This window comes from Didymella exigua (assembly GCF_010094145.1).
Source record: "Didymella exigua CBS 183.55 unplaced genomic scaffold M421scaffold_43, whole genome shotgun sequence".
In the NCBI taxonomy this organism is placed as follows: domain Eukaryota; kingdom Fungi; phylum Ascomycota; class Dothideomycetes; order Pleosporales; family Didymellaceae; genus Didymella; species Didymella exigua.
Window position 1 is genome coordinate 22,069 of NW_022984817.1, and position 20,069 is coordinate 42,137.

At 45.7% G+C, this 20,069-nt stretch overlaps 4 protein-coding genes across 4 annotated transcripts; 1 reads left to right on the forward strand and 3 right to left on the reverse strand.

The window, feature by feature from the left end:
* Positions 1-1,202: 1,202 nt before the first annotated feature.
* Positions 1,203-1,436, reverse strand: M421DRAFT_73656 (uncharacterized protein; the record flags this gene model as incomplete). The annotated part of the gene is made up of 1 exon (XM_033596978.1): positions 1,203-1,436. A coding segment is annotated over one exon (234 nt), but the record flags the coding sequence as incomplete, so codon positions are not given.
* A 51-nt stretch (positions 1,437-1,487) lies between these two features.
* Positions 1,488-1,742, reverse strand: M421DRAFT_44010 (uncharacterized protein; the record flags this gene model as incomplete). The annotated part of the gene is made up of 1 exon (XM_033594644.1): positions 1,488-1,742. A coding segment is annotated over one exon (255 nt), but the record flags the coding sequence as incomplete, so codon positions are not given.
* Positions 1,743-4,354: 2,612 nt separating this feature from the next.
* M421DRAFT_9136 (uncharacterized protein) lies at positions 4,355-5,050 on the forward strand (the record flags this gene model as incomplete). Its single annotated transcript, XM_033597938.1, has 2 exons — positions 4,355-4,903; positions 4,952-5,050. 2 exons carry the CDS (start codon positions 4,355-4,357, stop codon positions 5,048-5,050), a joined length of 648 nt encoding a protein of 215 aa, XP_033444244.1.
* Positions 5,051-14,221: 9,171 nt separating this feature from the next.
* On the reverse strand, positions 14,222-15,910 carry M421DRAFT_73766 (uncharacterized protein; the record flags this gene model as incomplete). The annotated part of the gene is made up of 1 exon (XM_033596985.1): positions 14,222-15,910. One exon carries the CDS (start codon positions 15,908-15,910, stop codon positions 14,222-14,224), a length of 1,689 nt encoding a protein of 562 aa, XP_033444245.1.
* Between the last annotated feature and the right edge of the window lie 4,159 nt (positions 15,911-20,069).

Here is a 20,069-nt window from a genome sequence, read left to right on the forward strand (position 1 = left end):
CGGGTCGCCCATCGAGGTACAATTGGAGTGCTTCTAGCTGCGCTTGCCGCAGTAAAGGCGGGCGGCCGAGCCTGACAGAAGGCGGAGGATAGCACTGTCCCCAGTACTCCAAGCTTAATCGCAGCTTTGCTACAGTGCGACGATCGACTTGGCAAGCAGCAGAAACCTCGGAATCTTTCTCCACAGCAGCTATATGCTCTACTACAGCTTGCTGCGTGGTGGCGGGTAAACGTTTGCCGTTGACGCGCATCATGGGTTGGTTGCCACGCGGAGTCTCTGCCCCAACAACACCAGAAAACAGTCGCGAGAGTCGCGATAGAGCTTTATGAATAAGTTAAGCGTGTATAGAAGGTTAAGAAAACAGCTGCAATCATCAAAATACACTCAGAATTAGCCTATGGGTGATGCGTTGAAGTTCTAAGAATACCCCTCGCCACTGCACGTGATGTACATGGTATTTCGAAAACCGTTATATCCTCTTCTCTTGCACGCTTAAGTAGCCTTTGAGTCTTGCGCCAACTAGGTGGTTCTGGTGCAGGCTTAAGCCCAGTCGGCTCTGGGGTCGTGCTAGGCGACTTTGGTGTTGTATTTTTGAAACTCTTAAGGACAACGTCGGCATCCAGTGGGTGGATCCCAGTGCACCTAAAGGCCTCTTCTATGAGGTCTTTAGTGAAGGTCTTCTTCCACGCTGCCCAGAAGAGTGGGAAGAAGTCGCTCTGAGCTACAGGCGCCCACCCCTCAGTAGTGTGGCCGCGATGAAGGAGCTCTTCAGAGTAGTGCTGCGCCAACGGCCTGTAGCACGCCACATCAAGCGGCTGAAGCGCGTGAGTAGCATGCGGAGGGAATATAAGTAGCAGAATCTTGTTGGCATGAGCGTACTCAATAAAAGCCTTTGTAACGTGGCTACCGTGACCATCAAGGATCAAGAGTCGGTACTTCCCTCGCGCTCTGACTCTAGTATAGCAATCAAACACCTGCTTAAGCCAGGCAAGTCTAAGGGCATCATTTGTCTAGCTATTTAGTGAGGTACTAAAGTGCACGCAGTCTTTCTTGGCTTTAAATTCCTTTAACTAGCTGTGTTGCACAGTAAGGGAAGATAAAGGGAAAATAACTGCAGGCAGCAACGCAAAACTATTAGCTCCTACTGCTCCTACTACTGTCACCTACTTCCTGTTGCCATTATAAGATGCTAGCTTGAATCTCTAGAGTCTAAAGAGCTTCTTGTCAAAAATTCTAACGCTCTTTCTAATCACTCTAATTATGAAGCCCTTCTTATCCATATTGTACGTGTTCTCTACCTCTATTGCATGCTGCTTTATTGTACTGTGCAGGAGATTAAAATAGAGGCGAAAGGAATTATATAAAGCAGCGTTGTGACGCTGCTTCTCTATAGGCGCTGACCAGGCGGTGAGGAGTTCGTTAGGGTAACGATGAAGGAAGCAAGAAATCTATTAATTGCTTGGCGGCCACCTGCACAGAGGCGTGATTATTCTCACAAGAACCTTTCTTGTAGGCATAAGGTGTCTCTCTGTAAGCAATTTAACGTACTGTACAATCTCTACCTTATTGCGTGGGTGGAGAACTAGCTGGTCTTTTGCCTTGTCTTCACGCAACGCGCATACGCCGCGGTGGCGGCGCGTTAAAGTTAAGCAGCAACAACTATATTTTTTGGCAAGAGCTTGGTACGAAAGTGTATCGTTAGGTCCTAAAGTATCTAGCTCTGCAAGGGCTTCTTCTAGCGGCATCGTGGTGTTGAGTTATGGGGGGTGCAAAGTAGGCGTCAATGTTGGTGGGGTGTGCATTACGCGCCGGTGTGCACTACGAGGCCGTGCACGTTAGAGAATATATCCTGATGTTCTTATCATCCCAGCACTCCCATATGCCTCGTAGCGGATTCACACCTGTTCCGGATATCTCTCTTCTTGCTTGCATCGTTACATGGTAGAGGAGGCGTCGCAGCCTTTAGGTGACTACTGGCACCTACACCACAACGCGCAGTCTTCTGTTTAACTGCAGAAGCTTTTAAGGATGTACAATTGCCTCTTTAGGGCGATTTAAGACCTTTTACTGCGTCGCACGCTTCCTCATCCTTGCGTCTTTGCTCTTTGCGAACATTGATGGCTGCTCGCTCCTTTGTCTTGGCCTGGTCTCTCGCTGCCTTCTCCTTTGCCCGCTGCTCACGCTTTTCTTCTGCTATCTTCTTATTGTAGATTGATTGATTGATTGATTGATTGATTGATTGATTGATTGATTGATTGATTGATTGATTGATTGATTGATTGATTGATTGATTGATTGATTGATTAATTAGTTTAACGTCCTGTGTGAGTCTAAGGCTATATAGGACAAGAGCAGTAAGGCTGCTCTATTAATTTACAAGTTTTTCTGTGTAAGGGAATAGTACATATAGATTTGTAGATATATAGTAAGAGCCTATGCTCTAGTTATAAACAAAGGAAATTAGTTGTCTATTGTCTGCTGTAGGTACTACTTGCGTGTGGCTACTCTAGTCTCTTAAATAAAAGCTAGTATAGCTAAGATTCCCCTATTTGTGTCTAGGAGAAGAGGCATTGTTAGCCTTGTCTCCTGTAGGCTGTTCTTTATTTTCTCTCTTACTTCTCTATAGTTTCTATAGCTAAGTAGTAGGTGTTAAGGTGTTCGTATATATCTACAGCTACATTTAGAGCTTTCTGTTTTTTGTATATTATATAGGTATACTTTATTATATCTATGTCTAAGTTTAAGCTAGTACTAGGCACTTATAATTTCTCTTCTACTATTTTTTACTAGAGTTATTTTGCTTAACGTACTCCACAAGCGAGCTGGCCACCCAAGCGAGCTGGCCACTTTTGCCAAGACTACACCGAACTTCACTCTCCCTGTAATGCCTCAACGCAATAATGTAAAAAAGCCTTTAAATAAAACAGATATACAGCTTGCCCTCTAGGCTATCTAGCAAGACGCGACACTAAGCGTGCAACACGCTGCAGCAATATACTAGGTCTCTTAAAGCACCCTAGGCACGTGCCTTACTAGAACCTCTTCACAACGCAATTGCAAGCCTAACATAATAAGGATAACTAGTACTAAGGAGGAGGTGATTGTCCAGCATGTATTGAAGCTAGACGAGCGAGGATACCCACCCTGGCTTGCTATTGTAGAGAATATAGCCAATTCTCTGCTTGCTGAGCGCCACTAGCCCTATATTAGCAAGAACTAGGCTACCAACTTTGTAAAACGTTAGCTAGAGCTTAAAGTTAAATTTAATTATAAGTATAACTATAAGAGAGCTCTGTGTAAGGATCCTAAGGTAATTAGGGACTAGTTCTAACTAGTAGAGAATACTAAAGCTAAGTATAGTATACAAGATAAAGACACCTATAACTTTAATAAGTCTAGCTTTATAATAGGCGTTATATTAACAGGAGCTGTTGTTATAGGCTCTAAGCGTTGAGGGAGACTGGAGGCAGTGCAGCAGGGCAACTAAGAGTGGACTAGTATTGTAACGGTTGAGAGGAGAAGCGGATCACGTGTTGTTGGCGGTGGTCTGGTGTTACTTCCTCATGTTGTTGAGCACCTCTTACCTTGGCTGCGTTACAAAGACGTCATCAAAACAAACCCCGCAGCGAGCCTTGGAGAACATAGACACAACGACAAGAACAGAACAGAACACAATACACTCATTATATGCATTTTGCTCTTCATACCGCAACAGTTATGAGCCCGGATTGCGACTAGTTAGCTCGCTCACTCACAACAACTAATTAGCACCCACGATTGAGATCACGATTGATCATACTGTGCGGAGCAACTTACAATGACTACTGAGTCAGACCCTGCAGTCACCCAAGTGACAGTTGTCCTCGATCGAGCTGACGACTGGCACAAGTGGCTGTTCATACGAAAAGATACTGCGCAGAAGAACGAGCTCTGGCAGTACGTTGACCCTGCCACGAAGGCAGCGGTCTTGCCTACGTTAATGGCACCAATTGAACCTCAATTGACGGATCACAACAACAATGCTACGTCACTTGCTCATCTTACTGCTGTGCAGCAGAAGCTGTACTAATGGGAGTACAAGCAATGGGAGCGCAAGGACATTAAGTTTAGGCGTTAGAAGAAGGCTCTTGCTAAGTTTAACTCTGAGATTAGCAAGACAATTGCTGCAAAGCACCTTTACTTAATTAAGAGTAAGGACACGCCATACAAGCGGTTGACGACGCTCAAGAAGCATCTTGCACCATCTGACGCATCACGACAACGCGATCTAATTGCACGATACAAATCTCTCTAGACGCCGCCACGCAGCAGGAAGATTGAGGAATGGCTTCGCTCCTGGGTAGAGGTCACCAACATGTGTATCTCTGCAGAGATTCCTGAGACAACAGGATCAAGAGCACAGGAGGACTTCCTTGTTGCATGCAGAACAATTGATCTAGAATACGGCACATCAGGCCTGCGAGCTCTGATCGATCTTGAGGACGCTGGCACTGCTATCCCATCAGTGGAGGACTACGTCAGCAAGTTCACCACTTACCTCAAGCGTGTGCTACCGCTGTCGACAGGACTCAGCTCAATGGCTGCGGAGCTCGATGTTGCAAAGCCTCAGCAGCAGAACAAGGATGGTTACAGGATCAAGCTGCAACACAAGCCGCAATGCCCATGTGGCCTACAGCACTACTGGGTTGACTGCTGGTTGATCAACACAGAGCATCCACGAAGACCTAAGGCCTTTGCCAACGCAATTGGCCAAAAGAAGCTTGATGCCGCCCTGGCCGCTGACAACGACTTGAGAGACAAGCTCAACAAGGCGCTCAATAAGTGGCGCGCAAAACAGCAAGAGAATAGAGGGAGTATTGCTATAGACGACGGCAACTGTCCCACTAGACATACAGCTAACACTGTACGATATATAAATTACAAGCAAGAGCTATATGCTTAGAATAACAAGCAAGTTAATATAAAAGCTTGCAACAACATGAAAAAGAAAGACAACCTCTACACAGCAGTGAGCATGGAAGAGGATATTGGCAAGCTCAGCAACCAATAGATCCTTGACCCTGGCTCTAACACTCATGTAATTAACACTAAGAACTAGAAGGGATGGACAAGAGAGTACAACGCAGCTGCTACTGACTTTGTTAGAGCTAGAACAGGACATGTTCAGATAACAGCCTGGGGAAGCATGGAGCTTATGGCAAATACACCAACAGGTGTACAACCACTAAAGCTCACTCACGTTGCTTACGTCCAAGGCTTTGTCACAAGCCTGATTGGCTTGGCGCGCTGCAGGAAGCTTAATATACACTTTGATTTAGGACGTGATCTCCTGTACAAGGGCAATCCAGGATCAGTTCTTGCCTACTTGGAGCACGATGGAGGGCACTGGCTGGTGGACGCTGATGCCTCACGTCGTCCAAGCCAGACTTTGCTGTCGTCTTTTAGCACAACCTACTGACCTTCAAAGGCTCCACGCCTTGATTAAACAGTTAATGCTAGGACAGCCTATCAGATGTGGGGTTATCCTAGCAAGAAAGCAATTAAAAAGCTTACCTTAAATATTAATAGAGTTGTTGTAGAAGGCAATAATAATAAATTCTGTACTGTCTATACAGAGTTAAAGTTAACAAAGCAGATATCTTAAAGATAATAGGAAGACTAAGCTTAGAGGCCCTTCTATTAAATCTCTGTTAACATTATCTAATTAATACCTTAAGGAGAAGCCTGCTTAAATAGCAATTAATAGGCTAGACACTCTATTAATTAATACTTAAAATAGCACAAAGTGTTAACCTTCCTACAGCAATTAAAACTATTCCTAAGTTAATAGTTAGTTTAAGACGTATGCAGCATATAGCAAGTGTTTAACTGCAATGTAACAGCTGTTAAGACAGACAACGACCGTGGATATGGCACATCACCAAACTTCCTACAGGAACTCTGCAAAGACCTTGGTATTCAATACGAGCCACGAGCCGAGTATACCGAGGAGCAGAATGGACTGGCAGAGCGAGCGGGATCGCTCCTTGTCATCCGAGCTAGAGCCATGAGGATCCAAGCAGGACTGCCAAAGTCTTTGGCTCATGAGCTGATTCGAACAGCAGCATACGTCCTCAACCAGACACCAACTCAAGCGCTGCAGTGGAAGACACCGTACGAGATTGTATGGAAGACGAAACCAAAGGTTCAACACATGCGTCCAATTGGATGTCGAGCCTACGTACTCAACCGCTCGCTAAAGCGCGCGGACAAGCTCAAATTGAGAGCACTGATTAGCCACCTTGTTAGCTACGACTCAACCAACATCTTTAGGATCTGGCTTCCTACTAAGGACCAGGTTATACACACACGAGATATTGTCTTTAAACCTACAAAGTTCTACAAAGGACTACAAGGATACGCTCACGAATTAGTAATTGTAGAAGTTGTTAAGCTTCTAGCATTTCCTAAGGAGCTTAAGCCTAACAATATAGTAATAGAAGATCTTTTAATGACTTAACAACGCCGTCAACAGCAGCCTGCTCACACATCTGCGCTCACGGAGCCTCAGATAGGGGGTGAAGTAACAGAACAGAATAAGGAGCAGAACAATAGAGGATTGCTGACTCTAGAAACTTTAATCTATAATTAACAAGACAGACAAACTAATTCTCTGTCCTTAGAATTAGAACAAGAGCAATATGCTCTTAATAAGCAATTAGCTCACGAACAGCAACCACACGAATCGCGAAATAAAGACCTTTCTGCAACCTAGCTTGAAGGCTATATACCTGATTAACATGAGAACAACGCTCCAAGACGTCAAAACCTTAATCTCAGCACAGACAACGTCATTAAAGGCCCGCGGCGTACAAGACGAAATGCTGATCTCCAGGCACCAGAGCGATGGCACTCTCACGCTGTCTCATACAGAGCATCAGTCAACGACTACCTTAAGGCTTTCTCAACTGCCTTGAAGGTTGAGCTAACTACAAAAATACATCGTTCGCAAGTGCCAAGAGCTCTGCGATCATATTCAGAGCTCGAATCTCATCTGTTTGGAGAGTAATTTCGACAAGCTGCTTAGAAAGAGTATTACGAGATCTGGGGCAAAGGCTGCTTTGCCAAGACAACACAGACAGCAGAGACTGCTGATGCAGAGGTGTTACCCCTGATGTGGGTATTCACATACAAGTTCGATGAGGACAGTTACCTCTATTGATTCAAGGCACGACTTGTCGTCCGTGGCGACCTACAACAGCCATACAGAGACACCTACGCTGCTACACTAGCTGCTCAAACATTTCGAGCACTTATCGCAATAGCCAATCAATTCGGATTAGAGCTACTTCAGTACGACGTACTGAACGCGTTTCTCAACGCTACACTCAATCGAAAGCTCTACGCTCAGACACCTGATGGGTTCAAGAGAGATGGAGAGCTTCTACAGGTACTGAGAGCCCTGTACGGACTGAAGGAATCACCACTGCTATGGTACAAGGACCTGAGAGAGACGCTGAAGTCTCTGGGCATAACGCCTATACCAGGGTTTCCATGCGTCTACGTCAACAGCTAGTTGATCATGTTCGTCTACGTTGACGATATCGTCATAGCTTTCCACCTATCTAACAAACATCTACACTAAGAGTTTAAGAGGAAGCTTAATAAGCACTATAGCCTAAAATGCCTTAGAGAACTTAAGTAGTTCTTAGGCATACACGTTGTTCAAGATCTTAGCGCACACACAATTTACTTAGTTTAGGACACTTACATTAACAAGGTTGCTGCTAAGTACAACATTATCTCTACTAGCCGCCCTTTAGAGGTGCCTATGCTAGTAAATTACCTAGAACAATCTCTTAAGGAACCAAACAAAGCTTAGAAGAAGACCTATCAAGAGCTTGTAGGCTACCTTGCCTACCTCACGCAGTATACCCGACCTGATCTGGCTCGCGCTCACGTTATCCACGCTTCACATTTGACCAACCCTGGCCAAGCACACGTCGAATCTATTCGAAGGGTGTGGCGTCACATTCTGGAGACAAAGTATCGAGCCCTGCAGGCTCAAGCCACTGACGAGGCAGAGATACAAGAGCACCTCACTTCGCCACAGGACTATCGCGATCCTATCTTCTTTGGAGCATCTGATGCCTCCTTTGCTGACGACGTTGAGACGCGCCGAAGCTCTCAAGGATACGTATTTCAGCTGTTTGGTATGACTGTTGACTGGAAGTCAACACTTCAACGCACTGTTATAAAATCAACAACAGAAGCAGAGCTGCTTGCTCTCTCACTTGCTAGATTAGAGATAGAGGAGTGGTGCTGCTTGTTTAAAGGACTGTCTTTAAAGCTTAACTAGACGCCTATTATTTAGTGTAACAACTAACAGACTGTGGGCATAGTTACAAAGGAGCAGGACAAGCTTAGTACTAAGCTTAAACACGTTAATATTTATCAGAACTAGATCTGCCAGGAGGTTAAGCAGAATTAACTCTACATCCACTAGAGGCCTACAAGCCAGATGCCTGCTAACAGCATGACGAAGATTCTTCCTTATTAGAAGCATATCAAATTTATACAGCAACTATAGCTTATAGACATTCACTTAAAGGTTTGTAAGATAGAGAATAATAGCTAAGGGGTTCATCCTTCTGTTGCAAAGTGACTACAGGATAAGGGGGTGTGTAATAGTTAAGAGGAGAAGCAGATTACGTGTTGTTAGTGGTAGTCTAGTGTTACTTCCTCATGTTGTTGAGCACCTCTTACCTTGGCTGCGTTACAAAGACGTCATCAAAACAAACCCCGCAGCGAGCCTTGGAGAACATAGACACAACGACAAGAACAGAACAGAACACAATACACTCATTATATGCATTTTGCTCTTCATACCGCAACAAGTATTATATAAGGCATCTGCGCAAAGGGCTGGTCTATCCTACCCTTTATTATCTTCTCTAGTAAGCACTACCTCTCTGCCTAGTATAAGGAGCCTAGTATACCTAATAACTAGGCTCTTAATGTCTCTAACAACTGCTAGACTAATAATAAGCTTAGAATTAAGTAGTTAAAGCACTTTATTAAGCACACAAAGGCGCGCACTATTAGCAGCTATTAGCTGCTTATTCTAGACAGCTACAAGAGCCACAACTTAGTTAAATTCTACTAGTACTACAAGGAACACAAGATTATTACCCTGTGTATGCCTCCACACTTGTTGCACCTACTGCAGCCACTTAACATAGGCTGTTTTGCCCTGTTAAAGAAGGCCTATAGCCGCCAAGCCAAGTGGCTGATGCGCAGCAAGATTACTTGCATCACTAAACTTGAGTTCTTGCTGTGCTTTAAAGCAGCTTTTAATGCCTCAATCACAGAGAGCAACATCTAGGGAGGATTTAGAGGTGCTGGCCTAGTCCTACTTAACCTAGAGGCTGTGCTATTAAAGCTTAAAGTACAGCTGCGCACACTAACACCACCTACTATAGACAATAGTACGTAGGAGTCTAAAACACTAAGTAACACCCTAGAATTTAGGTCTTAATTAAAGCTAATTTAAGAGAGGATTTAGAGATACGCTAATAGCTTGCTAATGTCTATAGTTAACACTCTTAATTAGCTTACTAAAGGCACAGAGCTAATAGCGCATTTACTAGTTTTAGTGCGCAACTAGGTTGCTAACCTACAGGCAGCTAACAAGGCTGCCACACGTTGTAAATCACACAAAAGGAAGCAATTACAGCAAGAGAGGACTCTAGTCTTTGCTAAGGAAGTGCAGCTAACTACTCTAAAGGAGTTTAAGGCCTGTAGTGATAGGAAGAGGGCAAAGAAGAGGTTGCGTGTTAATAGGAGCACTTAGTCTCTAAGGCGCTGTAGCACATGTAGCAAGACAGGGCACAACACGTAAATACGTAGTAAAGATACACAGAGTACTATAGACTAGTTTAGTATACTGTGTAGTATAATATATTATAGTTGTGTGCTGTAATGTTCTAAAGTAGGTGCAGTATTGGTGTGGTCTTGGCAAAAGTGGCCAGCTCGCTTGGGTGGCCAGCTCGCTTGTGGAGTACGTTACTAAAAATAGAGAACAGCATATCTTAAGAACAAGAGGAGATACAGGCTTTGTAAGCACACTATTCTAATCCTCTCTTCTAGAAGATTACAATTACAATGCTTAGGTAAGTATAGCGCTATACCTAAGAAGGAAATACGCTAGAGAAAGATTATAAGAACAAAGTCTTATTGTGACGACGCAGGCAAGAAGACAGATATCCGGAATAGGTGTGAATCCGCTACGAGGCATATAGGAGTGCTAGGATAATAAGAACACCAGGATATATTCTCTACACCTATAGGTCTTGTATAAAAGGATATAGAAAAACTACTTTATAATGCTACAGTTCCTTGCTCCTTATATATAAGGGTTTAGTAGCAGTTTAGTGTAAGCTTATGCTATGCAACAAGGGCCATGGTCATAAGTCGCTGGAACCGTATCCTAGTGGTATTAGGTCACTGTTCGTAGAGCGTTATTAGACTTATAACTTTACACATACAAAGAGTAAGGATCTTATTCTCTAGGCAGTAGTCCTTAAAATCCTAGTTAAGGTGGCTCTTATAGCTGTCTAAGATAAGTAGCCTGTAGCCCCCCTACCTAAAGCGCTCTTATATGCGTGTTAAAATGCTTTAACTACTTAGGACTAAGCATATTATTTGTCTAGCTGTTCTTAGAGATAGAGAGCTTCTAATTATGCAGTATATCTGTCTCCTTGTACTAGGCAGAGATGTAGATGTGTCCTTTGTAGATAATAAAAGGCAGGGTCGCATATCTAGCAGCGTAGATGCTCTGTATAAATGTAACCTACTCCTAATTGCCTAGCTGAATAAGCTTAGGTTAAGCACGTCTCTTAGCGCCTGTGACAACCTTCATTAACTCTATCACGCCTATCTAGAACCTAGTCTTATTAAAGTTATGCACGTTGTTGTTGTGGATGCTATACTTAGCCTTAGTACCCTCTACTAGCATAAACCACGCGTTAATTACCTTAGGATCTTCCTGTAGTATCCTCTATCTGTCCTTTGCTTACAAAGCCTTGTTGACCAGGCTGTTGCATCAACATGACGAGCACATCCTCCTCATATACCAATGTGGGCCCATGAACAACTCCACTCCATTCATTGGCTGACTGCGGGGTTGGCTGGTTGGGCTCCACCGGGGACCAATGGGCCGGCCCGTTGCAGCACTAGCTGTCGTTAGCCGTCGCTGACTCGTGGGTACCTGACTCCGCCGATTATCCCCATCTTGCACAAAACGAAGCCTCAGTGTCGCTTACCTTTGTGCGCGTCACGAGTGTTTCTTGGCAGGCCTCTGCATTGAGGACATGAGACTTGACAGGCGATCATTGGGATGGACTCAAAGGGAGACGGAAACATTCCATTGATTTGACCATGGCACGACATGTCTGATTCGGATCCAGAAGACGAGGCTATCCAACAACGGTGGTAAGGATGCTTCGCTTGTGACACTGTGGCTCAACAACATCTGATTGCGAGTACCGTGGTCCACCACCGAGCGGATCACCCCACCGAGCGAATCACCAAATGCAACTATATATCTTTGAACGTGAATAACTCAACACAACAGCAAGATATAATAGTGCGTAATAGCTTAAATTAATCGCCTATCTCTACTTTATCTTTCTTGCATGTACGCTTGTTGTGTCCTGTGTTGCCACACCTCCTGCAGCGCAGAATACCCCTGCTGCTAGCACCTGTGACCTGCCTGCACTCTCCCCTCACGCCTCTCTACTTCAAGTTGAACCTCAGCATCCTTTTAGGTAACTATTACCCCTGCTTCTACCTGTAATAGAGTCCCCCCCTTCTGTATTTGCTTCTTCTTACGCTTTTTACGCTTAGAAGCAGCCTAATTTGCTTACTTAAGACTATCTATCTAAGCTTTAAGCAACGTGTGTGAGTGTACCTTTAAAGTTAACCCCTTTTTAACCTACAGCACTATCTTAAGAATAGACTTAGGTAAGGAACTCCTATAGTCCCTTATCCTCTTAAGAATTAGTGTTATTTAAGCCTCTATTTCCTAGGCGTTGCTTAGTGTTTTAGGCTGCTAAGGGGTACTCCTAGGTAAAGGTAGTATTAGTGTTAGAGGCTTCACTTTAAGTCTTAATAGCACTACCTCTAGGTTATCTAGAACTAAGCTAGTTGCTCTAAAGCTTAATAGGATATTGTCCTTTAAGAAGGCCTAGTTAAATACTAGGGTAAGTGCAGCTAGGAAGGCTTTCTTGTTAATGTAGTTAATATAGCAGTTTACTAAGACTTAGATCTCCTCCTTGTACGCACGCTTTAGGGGGGCAAAGCAACCTACATTAAGTGGCTAAAGGATGTGTGAGGTGTAAGGGGGTATATAGAGGGTAATAATATTGTTCTCCTTACAAAGATCCTAGAAGGTAAGTAACTTGTAGCTCTTATAGCTATTAAGAATTAGTAGTCTATAACTACCTACTTTCTTAAACTCTGTGTGCTTAATAAAGTGCTGTAGCTAGGCAAGCCTAAGCTTATTTGTTGTCTATCTATTATTACTAACCCCTATTCTCTAATCCTAAGGGTTATAATACTAGGCCTAGTTATAGTTCTTAGCTTTAAAGATAATAAAGGGTAGGATAACCTATCCTGTGGCGTTAATAGCAGCAATTAACGTCACCTACTCCCTGTCACTAGGCTAAACCCTAAGTAGCTTAAGGCGCCTCTTAGAGGCTGTGACTACCTTTACAGACCCCCTAACGCCTATCTAGAAGCTAGTCTTATTAAAGTTGTACGTGTCTTAATCTAGGATACTATACTTAGCTTTGACGTTGCGTACAAGGTTAAACTAGGGGCTAATAATAGCTAGATTACTGCAGAGGACTTGCTGGTGATCACAGAGTCGAGTCACCTGAGATTTGACCTCAGGCTGGCGTTGGATCAGCCTATAGGCCCAGTTCTCCCCAACCTGGCCACCACTACGCTTAGCTAGTAGCTGGTCAGCCATTCCACGTACGTGGCTAAGCGTAGGGGCAAAGCCTCTAGCGTCAAGCTTCCTTATATATTGTATAACTGCCTCCTCTTCATGCTTCTGAAGCTTAGATGAGTTGGGGTAGGTATTGCGTCGTGGGGTTCTTCCAGCGCCTTGATGGCTAAGTGTACTTTGAGGAACCTTGTAGATAGCAGCAGCGCGTCGCTGGCTTAGTGACGCGTTAGATTTCATTGCTTGGGTAGCAAGTATAACTCTATCTGCACAGGAAAGTAATTCAAGATTAACTAGTTAAGCCATTGTAATTGATAGTAGAAAGCGTTGTGGTCTTGGCAGAGTGATTCGCTCGGTGGGGTGATCCGCTCGGTGGTGGACCACGTTAGCAGAGATGACCAAAAGAACATTGGGCATTTCTCGATTGTCAGTATTTCTGAACTAGTTGAATTTTGCAGTGCGAAAAGGCAGTATTCGCCATTCATTTCACCGGCATAATTCATTGACAGATTGCGTTGTCAGTGCTTGTCCGCCGCCTCTTGTTCAACGACCACTCCTCATCTGCTCTCTTGCGCTTGCGGTGGTCGGACTGACCAAATGCCGCGTTGAGCCCCTGCGCGGCGACGAGCTTTCGCACAGAGAATAGCGAGCTGCTGATGTTGCTGTCAGCTTCCTTGTCTCCCAGCTGCAGGGTGATGGCGAACTTGTCCTTTGTCTCTACATTGAGTGGTAGGCAGAAGTTGCTATGTAACGGTTGAGAGGAGAAGGAGATCACTTGTTGTTGGCGGTGGTCTGGTGCTGCTTCCTCATGTTGATGAGAACCTCTTACCTCAGCTACATCACAAACACGTCATCAAAACAGACCCCGCAGCGAGCCTTGGAGAGCAAAGATACGAGCAGAACAAGAACACAGAACAACACAATACACTTGTTTATACATTTGCCCTTGATACCGCAACATTATAGCTTTAGTGTGAGAAGTTTTGTTACATAGTTTTTATTTGAGAAGTTATACACTTTATCGAAGATTACTAAAAAGGGCTGTTTTATTAAGGAAGTCTGCGCATCACGCGCACGAACACGGTAACCGTCCACTTTGTGGTTACACACGTGTGGCACCCAAACGTCGATGTGGCTACCGAACCTCGCCTGTGTAAATACTCACAGAATCGCCGAAATGCTAAACAAAATGCGCCATAATACACTGACATGTTGTGAGCCTTATCAAAGCCACTAGATCTGCTTGCCGGCGTGGACCACTGTTGGACCATTGGCCACCTTGGCACCCTCTTGCTTCTTGCGGATACGTTCCTCAATCTTCTCAACCCTAGCCTTGAGACCCGTGTGCTCCTTGAGAAGAGCCTCGAGCTCAGCAAACTGCTGTGCAGCGTTACGTGTGCGGAGGTTGGCCAAGTTGTTGGCGAGGCAATCGTAGAGAGGATCATTCTCTGGGTAGGCAAATGCGACGATCTTGTTCAGAAACTCGTAAGAAGCGGTGTTGGAGCGAATACGATCGCAGAAGATCTTGGTGAAGTGGCCAACATACATGTTGTTGAGACCGAGGACACGAGAGGCACGGCAGATCTGGAGATTCTTGTCGTCGAACTTCTCATCAGAGTGTAGGTTGATGGAGTATACACGACCCTGATAGGTCATCTCCTTCATCCAATCCAAGTGCGCCTTTGCAGCAACTTCGTCCATTGATCTCGCTGGTAGAACGAAAGTGGTTGCGTCTGGGTAATCCGTGAAGTGCTTGAAGGCCTTGTGCGAGCACTGCATCACCACGTACTTTGGCAGAGTGGCAAGGTTCGTGTCACCCATCTTGACCTGGACCTTGGAACCATTGGCAAACAGAGCACGCTCCTCACGGCGCTTTGTGCGAATGTCTGAGGTGGGGTCAATCGCAGGTGCTGGACTATTCTTAGTAGCCTCTTCTGACGTAGCCTTTACCTTCTTCTTAGGCGCGACTGTCTTCCCCGCTGGCTTCTTCGCAAACTTCGACATGTCGACAGGCATCTTCAGCTTGGGCGCCGGAGGTGGTGGAGCCGTGTGCTTGACCGTAGTCAGGGTTGCGAAGACTGGGAACGCGGAGAGGTTCACGGCCGGGCCAGCTGCCTTGGTGGCAGGAGTTGTCTTTGAAGAGGGGCTGACTGAGGTGTCGGTGTCGGTAGAGGCTGCCTTTGTGATTGTCTGCGCCGCAGTCTGGGCGTACCTGGTCGCCTCGGTCGCCTCGGTCGCCTCGGTCGCCTCGTGCAGAGCCTCGAGTTTCACTGCTGGTGTTCGTGAAGGGGCAACCGCCTCCGCATCTGATAGTGGATCGTGCGAAGAGACTTGTGTCGAGCTGCCGACCGCATCCAACTGAGCAATCATGGCGCATTGCTCGTCTACCTCAGTCTCCAGAGCTGCGATACGGCGGTCCCTCTCATCGACCTCAGCGACCAACTTTTGGACATGAAGGAATTGCTTGTGGTTCTCCTGGTCCAGCCCCGCGATCTTATTGGCGGATGCGTCAGCGATAGACTGGATACTGGCGAGGCGCTGCGTCTGTACGTTGAAGGCGGACTCCATTCTGGTCATGTGAGCGTCCTTCTCTCGTACCGCAGTCGCGAGATCGGTGATGCGAGCATCCTTGGCGGCAACAACGTTCTCAAGCTCCTTCACTCGGCTGGGCAAGGCGAACGACATCAATAAGTCATCTTCGCCATCGGTGTCGGCCAATTTACTCTTCTTGACACCGTTTGTGGTGGCGCGTGGGGTTTCGTCGGTCGAGAGTCCTGAATGGGGAGGAGACAGCCTGCACTTCAGGACCGTGCAATCATTCGGTGTGGCGCTCGTGATTGCCGGCTCAGCGACGGACACTGGGACTTGTGTTGACTTGTTGTCTGTAGACTTTGCAGCCCAGCAGGTGGTGGGGTTGCTCATCGCTAATCTGTATCGGGGTTGTAGTGGTGAGAGAGGAGAAGTTTGGGGAAAGTGCGAAGATGGTCGATGGAAAGTGCGCGGTACTAGTCTAAAGCTGTTGTGTGTTGTAAGAAGGTGCAGACTGCTCACGGTTGAGATGCGAATGCGTACTGGTAAGGGGGAGGAGTCGAGGATTCGCGCACGAGGTTTTTGAGGGTCGAGGGCCCTTCTAGAGCCCGAGTGTGCGGCACTGGGGTGAAGGCAGGTGAAAGCTCTCTTCAAAGGTGAGAGTGCACGCACAGTGCATTTTAGCTCTCTCAATCCTGCGCAAGGAGTGAATCGCTCGATTGGTACATAATCTATGAGCAGACTCGAAACATCACAGACAAATTACAAAGCTTAGAACATCACGGCATGAAGCCACATTCGTGCACGCGTAGATGAACGGGTATGAGACTAGCATAGAAATGGATCTGGGCGACCGGCAAGTAGGCCAGCGTAACAAGGGCTACAACGCCCGTGACATAGAAGCATGAAAAAGACCAGTAATTCACACATTCAACATTTGAACGTGTTGCTTTGCCGGGTAAATGGAAGTTTTGGCGCTGGCGTCTTGTCGTGGATGCGCTTTCTATTCCAGCAACAAGCAAGTTCAGATGCCAATGCTTGCTGTCCCACTAGTCATGATATAGATTCGAGATCTGCAGGAGCCCTCATCTTGCCGAAGTTTTCCATATGCGAAGATCGCCCACCGCATTCCCGATGTCAAAGCACGCCATCGAGGCGCTTTCACTTTCACTTCGATCGCGTCCCAGATCTACTTGTAAGTCTCTTCGACGAAAAAGAAACCGCGCAAGGTGACGAACGTCTGTCTCGAGACGATGAAGCGCGGCTTGAACCAGCAGCTCACAATCTTGGAAGGCCAAGTACTGGGCATCAGCATTCTCAAGGTTGAATGTAACGAACGAGTTGACTCGCCTTCAAGAAGCTTCTGAATGACGAAAATCAAGCAGTAAGCGACCACCAGCTCGCCATCAAGCTAGCCGAAATGCCGATCAGCGCCGCGGATGCCGCCTTCGGTGCGGATTACGAAGCTCAGCTCGACAAGGCAGACGACTGCGAGCACTACACGCAATGAGATATGGGTAAAGAGCTGTATGCTTCTGCGTTTGATAGAATCAATGTCCACCCCGCTCTCGAAAAAGGACCTGCTCAGGCCGTAGTCGCCAATCGCGCGCCTCTCCACAACGCTCGCATTGTCGAAGCAAAGCAGGTACAACATGGGGCACTAGGTTCGGAGGGCATAGTCAAGTGCAATGCTGATATGGATATTGCTCCAACAAAGATCACGCTTCTCCTACAACACGACCACATATATTGCCGCACTTGTCTCCTGGATCTCTTCACCTGCGCAATCTCGAGCCCGACATCGTTCCCACCGCGGTGCTGCAAGCTGTTTGTCACTCTGAAGATTTGCCTCGTTTTGCTGCCGACAGAGATCATCAAGGGTTTCGATCTCAAGGTCGAGGAGCTGACTACGGTCAACCCCATCCACTGCGCTGATGCGGAATGTTCCAAATTCATTTGACCGAAGGATATCGAGAACGACATTGGTGCCTGCCTGTTCTGCAAGAGCACGACTTGCGTGTAGTATAAGAACCAAGGAGTCATACCGGTCTGTGGCCCAGCGATACGCATGTACAAGTTCTTGTGGATGCCGCAAAGCGCAGAAAATGGCAGCAGCGCACAAAGTGCAACAACATGGTGAAGCTGGCTCAATATTTCTTCCATATGATGTGCGTATCACGATCATTGGAATGATCAAGCCTGACGTTTATAGCTGCCGATGAAAGCACGAGTTCTGCTACCTCTGCGGCGTGCAGTGGAAGCGCTCGCTGTTCCTGCTCCCAGTGGGACAAAGACTACCTCACCCGTCCGACTTCAGTTGCAGTTGCTGCACTACCAGTGCAGCCTGTTCCCTACCGAACCACACTAGCTGCTCGTCGCGATCACGATTGGCGGCAAGAGAATTGAGTGGCTTGTCAGGACTGCGGTACAGACTGACTTCCATTGTGATTGCGGCTTTGAGAGCTGCTAGCGCTGCATGCACAACCGAGATTGAAGTACAGACTTATCCTACTGTCTGTGTACCGTTCTCTCGAACTCCGCACTGTTTTCGATTTTTTATCTGAATTTGATTCATCATGCAAGATTTAAGAAGGATTGAGCAATTGGTGCGTTTTCCTGTCGATCGTTTCCCAAGCCCAAGATCTTTGTTACAAGCTTAGAGCGTTGTAGAAGACTAAAAATATTATAGCAGGGTGACTAAGGGTAGACTAGCATTATCTAGGGTATTAACATGTTAGGATAGAGTATCCTACCCTTTATTATCTTCTAAGGCAAGCACTACCTCTCTGCCTAGTATAAGGAGCTGTCTTTACCTTACAACTAGGTTATTACTATCTTTAAGAACAGCTAGACTAATAACAAGCTTGTTGTTAAGTAGGTAAAGCACTTTAATAAGCATACAAAGGAGCGCACTGTTAGTATCTATTAGCTGCTTATTCTAGACAGCTATAAGAGCCACAATTTAGTTAAGTTCTACTAGTACTATAAAGAATATAAGATTATTACCTTGTATATGCCTCTACACTTATTACACCTGTTGCAGCTGCTTAACGTAGGTTGTTTTGCCCTAATAAAGAAGGCCTATAGTTGCTAAGCTAAGCTGCTAATGCGCAACAAGATTACTTGCATTACAAAACTTAAGTTTTTACTATGCTTTAAAGGAGCTTTTAATGCCTCTATTACTAGGAGCAATATCTAGGGTAGATTTAGAGGTGCTAGCTTAGTCCTCTTTAATCTAGAGGCTATAATATTAAAGCTTAAAGTGCGCCTATATACTCCACTCCTACCTACTATAGATAAGAGTACGTGGCACTCTTAAACCCTACAGAACACCCTAGATTTTAGGTTGTAATTAAAGCTTATTTTAGAGAGGATTTAATAATATAGCAATAGCTCTCTAACTTTAATAGTTAATGCTCTTAATTAGCTCACTAAGGGCGTAGAGATAATGGCGCATTTACTAGATTTAGTGCGCAACTAGGTTGCAGAGCTTTAAGCTGCTAAAGAGGCTGCCACACGCTGTAAATCACACAAGAGGAAGTAGATCTAGAGGGAGGGGACTCTTACTATTAGTAAAGGAGTGCGCTTAACTACCCTAAAGGAGTTTAAAGCCTGTAGTAATAGGAAGAAGGTAAGCAAGAAGAGGCGTGTTAAACTAGGCACTTAGTCTTTACAACGCTATAGCAGGTGTAGTAAGGCAGGGCATAACGCCCAAACGTGCATAAAAGATGCACAAGATACTGTAGATTAGTGCTGTATACTGCAAGTTATAGTACTTGCTGTAATATGCAAGAGAAGTTGAAGTTTGATGTGGTCTTGGCAAAATCCGGTCACTCGCCCGGGCCGGCCACTCGCCCGTGAGGTACGTTATTACATTTATTAACAAGTTTAAGGCAGGACTTGCCAAGTTTACTTAGATAAAGGACTGCAAGCTCTCTAACAGACAAGCCATCTATTAGTTCATCCTCGCCATTAACACGTTGTACCCAGACTACGCCTAACAGCGCCAGGCTGATCTGCACAACAACCACCTCCTAGATATCACCAAGATGTGTGCTAAGTTGCTTAATGAGGCTTGTCGCAACAATCCCATCAAGGCAGCTTACTCCTCAGCCAAGCACTATTCTAGGGGTGACAACAACAACAACAACAACAACAATACGCGTGGCCGCAGCGGCTCTTGCGGCAGACTTAGCTGTGGCAATTGTTGTAGTAGTCTGGCCAAAGGACAATAAAGGATATCTACTTCCTAACAACTTTTGCTAAAAAGCATGCACAAGTTAACTAGACATCTAGTTAACTGCGTAGATAATATATATCTAGCTTAAGCCAAGCCGGCTAAGCTAATGTAACCGGCTAGCTAGGCTGGCGGATGGGTAGGGTAGGGTAGGGTATAGGTATAGTCACGTGATTTATGGGTAGGAACTAGGTAGGGTACATGAGGTACCCTACCCAAACGGTTTGGGTAGGGTAGCACGTGACTGGGTATAGGTATAGGTAGGGTAGCACGTGACTAGGTATAGGTATAGGTAGGGTAGCTAGGTAGGGTCTA